Raw genomic sequence first — 5,937 nt, 5'->3', positions numbered from 1 at the left:
TGGGAGGAGAAAGCGGAAAACTCAGTCTTGAAAACGCGCCGCTTGCGATCGATAATTACGGTGCCGGGTACGCGCGGGTCGGGATCTACAACATGAATGGGATGTGATCATGTGTACATCATTGCAGCGAAAGAAGAGCATCCCAATGAATTTGATTTAGATTCATACTGGAGGGGGATGACTGTGCGTACTCCTAGCATAGCGCATGGAAACATATATGACAGCGTACCACCAGCGTGGATGTGGGAAGATCATTTTTACTGTACAAGCATGTGTTAACTGATAGACGGGAGAGCCTAACTGAACTACATACTAAGCAGTTAATGATGCTGAAATTCAATGGGGATGTTGAGGGCCGACTGAAGTGAGGATAGTAAGGTAAACAATCTTTTTTTTTCTATTACCATGCATTAAAAAAAACATTAATGCTTTTCTAAGCGTTTGGTGAAATTTAGAATGACAAAATTTAGAAAGCAGAATTTGAGATTTGTAAAGCAGAATTTGACATTTATAAAGCAGAAAACTTGAGGCACTAGACCACACAAGCCTCGAGGGGCTTATAGCTTTGAGCTATATTTTAGCAAAAGAGCTTATAGCTTGAGGTAATAAAGTGAAGGGGTAGCGATTTCTCAACCAGATACGCAGGTGAAATAATAAATGCCTGCTAGTTTGACTGTACACAGTCGCAAGGTATGGTATCTGGTATAGAACTATGCTACTAAATGGTATTGATTTAATTCAGTACAGTATCGATACACATATCGTGAATGGTCCAACTTATCGATACGTGTATCGTCAAGGTTTATATCGCAATACATCATATCGATGAATTGAAACAATTGTCCGACCGTTAATAACGAATGACTGTAAAGTTATTTAGTGAGTTTGCTTACTTTTCCTTGCTTGACAATGTAGTATGGATTGCTGCGTGAGAAACCAGCACTCTCCAGGAGATTCATAACATCTGTTTTCCTACAAACACAAATCATCAATAGCAAATGCAATGTCTGTGTGTAAACAGAAATAATTATTAACCAGTATCACATTAATCTTCATGTAACAATAAACAATAATAGTAAATAAGCAATCGTGTCAGCAGTTCTGGCACTCTTGCCTGAAAGAGACATTACTCAAAGTGAAATGATTGTTTACGCGCCACCATTAATTTGATAACATACCAAATAAATCAATATATAAAAATTCTAACAAATCGTTAGAGTGCAAAGACAATCCATGTCATCTGGAAAACTTGAGAGTTCAATGCTTGGTTCTCCCCAGGCTTTCAACACTGAAGCCCATTTGCCATTTGCGCCATTCTATAAATCTAACGACGTGCCATTATTGCCTTATCAACATGCCTTAATTTCTAGCCGTTTACTTTTGACAATCCCAAGACAGCAATGTTGTTTTCACAGCTTGATGCATACATCTACGAACTGATCGAGTTTACCCATGCGTTGGGGGCTGCTTACAACAGGCCTCTAATTAAGCGACGAGAGAGGCAAGGCAATTTTTTGGGGGCATGTGAGAAATTGCCTTGAATTTTCTCTAAAATGGATGGGCACCGAGGCAATTTTAAAAGACATCAAGGCAACTCTCACAATTTGAGAAGGGCACCAAGGCACTTTTGTAAAATAAAGGAAAACTCATAACAAATTAATACATCAAGCTACACACCGTACAGATCACAGCTGGCCATTCTTGCGCGAACGTCGTTTGCCGCGCTTTAAATCGCGCGCGGGCCGAGTCGATGTGCAGCATTTAAATATTCGTGTTCTACCACGGGCATACACAGGCGCAGTGGCGCACGATTTATCGATCGTCTGCTGGCAGCGGTTCTACACGCTCTGCGACAAACAGTGCGGCCGCGAACTAGTCTAGCCAAAGGCACCGACGGCAATTACAGAAAAAGGCAAGGCAGGTCACTGCCGTCGGTCGGGTTGGATTTTCAGGGGCAGTACGGCGATTGATAGGGCCACCGACGGCAATTGCCGTCTGTGCCGTCGGTTAATTCGAGCCCTGGCTTACAACACGCGCAATTAACTCCCAATTAGCAAATGGCACATGAATTGCGTGATTGTTCGACCTGTCTACTGAAGTTCCTGGGGAAGAAACCTGCAACGTATTTGTTTCGTTCAGAGACAAAGTTAGTTTCCGAGCAGTTATACTTACGTCACCATTTTCTTATCCAGAAAATACTGGTCTTTCTTCGAGCCAATGACTCTACGCAATGTCACTTCTTCTTTGTCTATCTATAAAGCAACAAAACAACCACAATTCAAACACATACCAATTTGAGCAGCACATCACATGCATGGCAGCAGGTGATCATCACGCCACCTGCTGTCATACCTCAACATAAATCAAGCAAAAACAATCCGTTTGGAATTGCCAACTATAAAGATTACGTGGGCCAGCGCGTCGTCGTGGCACGGCTCGACATACCGGAATTCTGTTGTCGGAATTGTCGAAGATGACCTCGACAAATGCAGAGATGACACGTGGTCCCGTCCCCTCATGCAGCAGGGCTTGACGCTGCTCAGGACGAAGGTGACTGAACTCATCGCTCAGCACAAACTGAATCGCTGCAATCACAAGCCAATAATCGCAGTTGACACTCGATTGTATGACATGACCTAGCATGTTACTTGGGTTAACTGTTCATGTTTATTAGCGACTACAAGTTAGTATATATGTATTCTCTCATCCCTTCCATGTAGCATTACAATCCCAAGTTGTTTGGCTATGATATATAGCGCCCTTATATCTCGAAACTACATGCATTTTACCAAGTTTAGCTCGGATTGTTTTGTTCGAGCTAATAACAAAGACCGTGTACAATAAAACCGTATGAAAAGACTGTACAACTACATAACTGTTAGCTTGCTTAAAATGTGCTCAATTTATTCTTTTTATCACCATTTCGTGCAAGCTACCTATACCAACAAGCTCATGAATAAAAGTGTGATAACAGCCATTTACGATAAATAATATTGATTTGTATACTCAACTGCCTCTACAATTAAATCGTAACACGAATAATTTCATATTGTTAATTAACTGTTGTTATCCGTCAATTGATGACCTGCAGATAGTAACTCACCGTTGGTTGGTGCTATTGTCATGCGTTGGACATAATTTTATAACAGTGAGTCTAGAGAGTGTACGTACGTAGACTTATTGTATACGAATCTTTGCTAATGATTAATAAATGTAAACTACATACCATAGAAAAAATTACTTTTCCCTGAACCATTCCTGCCAACTGGAAAATAAATAACCAAAGATGTATACGAGTTTCAGTAGAAATTATACACATACTTCACGCACGCACGCAGACACACACCTTATGACGCAAAGATAACAAAGAAGCAATGGAGTATTAATTGGAACACCCTATGCTAACCTTCAATTTCTGCATTGGGGGAATCACAATGCTTATATCCATACTCTAACAGACCTGCCAATCCCATCTGATGATCATCAGTAATAATTATTGGATTTTTCCGTAACAAATAGGCATTTGTCAGTAACACCTTTTTGTCAGTCTTATTACAGTATAATAATAACATAATTAGCATAAAGATGTCATTTGGCAGTTCTTGCTTCACACGTGTCGTCTGTCTGTATGCGTTTTGATGCCATTTTGCATAAGAACAGTGCACTGCGCAGCACCTAATTTATCTCTCACGGTGATTGGCTGAAAATAGCCTTCAGTGCGGTACTACTATTCCTGGATCCGTGACGTCATTCAAAATGGCTGCGCCCATAAACCAGACAGACGAGTGCATAACACTTCTTCTTCTTCTACTTCTACTTCTATACTGGACAGTCCGTAAGGAATAAACGTCCAGGGCTATAGCTAGCCATGGTGTGTGTGACCTAGCTTGTTCGAGGAGAAATTTACGGACAGTCGATAAGATAGATTCATCTGAAGATGTGGTGATAGTTTTTGTAATGCAAGAATAAGAAAGGAATATAAACATGTGTAAAACATCTTGGTAATTTCATGTAACAGATACTTGTTTTTTAGCTAATGCTTTTCGTACTCACTGACAAATTTAAATTATGCTTATTTCTCGTGCTGTTTGGTGGGCGCAGCAGTTGTTTGAATGACGTCGACGGAGTGGATTGTGGAGGTAGGGTGGAGGTTGAGTTGGTGTGAGGCGAGTGCGAGCGGTGGAGAGGAGTGGAATGTTTAGTGTGGTGGTCAGGGGGGCGATCTGTTGTTGATGGCTCGAGGATGTGCAAGTCGAAGGACTGTGAAGGTAGGCGGATCGGGAGCGGCTGTGTGTGAGATGATGAGAACTGCGGCAAGATGATGGTGTGGTGGGTATGCTGAGGTGGTTATGTTTAGTTGAGTGGTTAGCAGTGTGGTAGCGTGGGTAGAGTTATGAGACTTGACAGGAGGGGGGGGTGTGGTGTGAGTGAGCAAGGTGCGTATTTGTAGCGAGGAGAGGATCGGGTTGAGTGTATTGCTGAGTAGTGGATCGGGGGGTGTGGCGAGGGTGTGGGTGGTGGAGGGGTTGTGATGCAGGTGTTGTGTGGTGACGTTGGCGGAGGGGGGGGGGGGCGCGCGGCCCGTTTTGGGGTGGGTGAAAGGTCTCTCGGTCTCTGGGCTGTTGGAGTTGCGGCGCGGTGTTGTGGGATGTGCGTGCGGCCGGTTGAGATGGGGTGGAGCACAGATGAGAGAGTTGGCGCGCGCGGGGAGATCGGACCGGGTCAATAGAGGTTGCCGTATGGGCCAGGGGGACTCACCCGCCGCTTGTGGGTATTTTAGCTTGTGACTATCGGGCATGTTATTGCTTGGACAGTAAACAAGTTAAAGCTGACAATGCAAGTTCGGTTTTATCCTGTAATCTGAGGCTGGTTACACTCGACTGGCGTTATCTTTGGAGTTGGAGTAGTGATCTCAAGAGGACTGCGCAGGAATAGGTTCGTTATGGGGGGTGGGGCGGGGTAGTGGGGGTGGGGGTGTGGGCGATTTACGATTATTATTAGGTCTGGGGTGACGGTAAAGGAGTTCAGGGTCGCGCTCTCGAGGGCTCCCGCGTTAGGTTTCCCCTTTCGCCGCGTCCCCCCTGGTTGTCCCGCCCTCGCACGCCGCCATCCCCTGTTTGATTTCGGTGCTGGGGGGAGAGCCTCTGGTATGATATAGCTGTGGATCCCAATGCAGATATTGAAGGTTATGGCTAGGGTGGTCATTAATACTTCCATTGCTCTTCTTTGTTATCTTTGAGTCATAAGGTGTGGGTGGCTACGGTGCGTGGCGTGCGTGCTGGTGAAGTTGATGGTTGGTATAATTTTACTGAAATTCGGTATAATCTTTGGGTATTTATTTCAGTATGGCGAAGTAATGGTTCAGGGAAGATAGTAATTTTTTCTATGGGTATTATTTACATTTATTAATTTATGCATGGTTCGTATTATCGTATAATGTCTACGTACAGTACTGATCTGTAGGAGTCATCTGCACACTTATAAAAATTTTATGTCAAACGTCATGGACGAGATAGCACCAACACGGTGAGGTTACTTATCTGCGGTTCATTTCAGATTGCGGCTACAACGTATTACAATTATGAATATATTATTGTCGTTACGTGTTAGATGTAGAGGCAGATTGAGATAAGAATCCATATTTTTACGTAAATGGCTGTTATGTCACATCTTTTTATTGAGCTTTGTTGTATATTGGTAGCTTGACGAAATGGGCTGATAAGTAAGAATTATAATTGAGCACATTTTATAGCAGTGATCAATGTATGTGATTCACGAGTCTTTTTCAATAGATGGTTTTATTGCTTAACACTGGTCTGTTGTTATTAGGCTGCGGATTATCAATAAAGATCAGGGCGCTACTTGTAAATGCATGAGTTTCTGCAGAATAATGGGGCCTATTATGATCATAGCATAGACAATTTGGATGTATGGTTA

At 43.1% G+C, this 5,937-nt stretch overlaps 1 protein-coding gene across 1 annotated transcript in view; it reads right to left on the bottom strand.

Moving 5' to 3' along the window:
- LOC106817302 (structural maintenance of chromosomes protein 3-like) overlaps positions 1 to 5,937 on the bottom strand; it is a gene marked incomplete in the record, with an annotated part of 41,464 nt that overhangs the window by 33,426 nt on the left and 2,101 nt on the right. The window contains 4 exon segments of the mRNA XM_014821965.1: positions 894 to 972; positions 2,173 to 2,252; positions 2,446 to 2,585; positions 3,227 to 3,265. Of these exon segments, the coding sequence (XP_014677451.1) occupies positions 894 to 972; positions 2,173 to 2,252; positions 2,446 to 2,585; positions 3,227 to 3,265 (338 nt within the window).

Source organism: Priapulus caudatus, unplaced genomic scaffold, assembly GCF_000485595.1.
Source record: "Priapulus caudatus unplaced genomic scaffold, Priapulus_caudatus-5.0.1 Scaffold1672, whole genome shotgun sequence".
Lineage (NCBI taxonomy): Eukaryota > Metazoa > Priapulida > Priapulimorpha > Priapulimorphida > Priapulidae > Priapulus > Priapulus caudatus.
The sequence above is the reverse complement of the archived record's forward strand: the minus strand, read 5'-3'. Positions and strand labels throughout refer to the sequence as shown.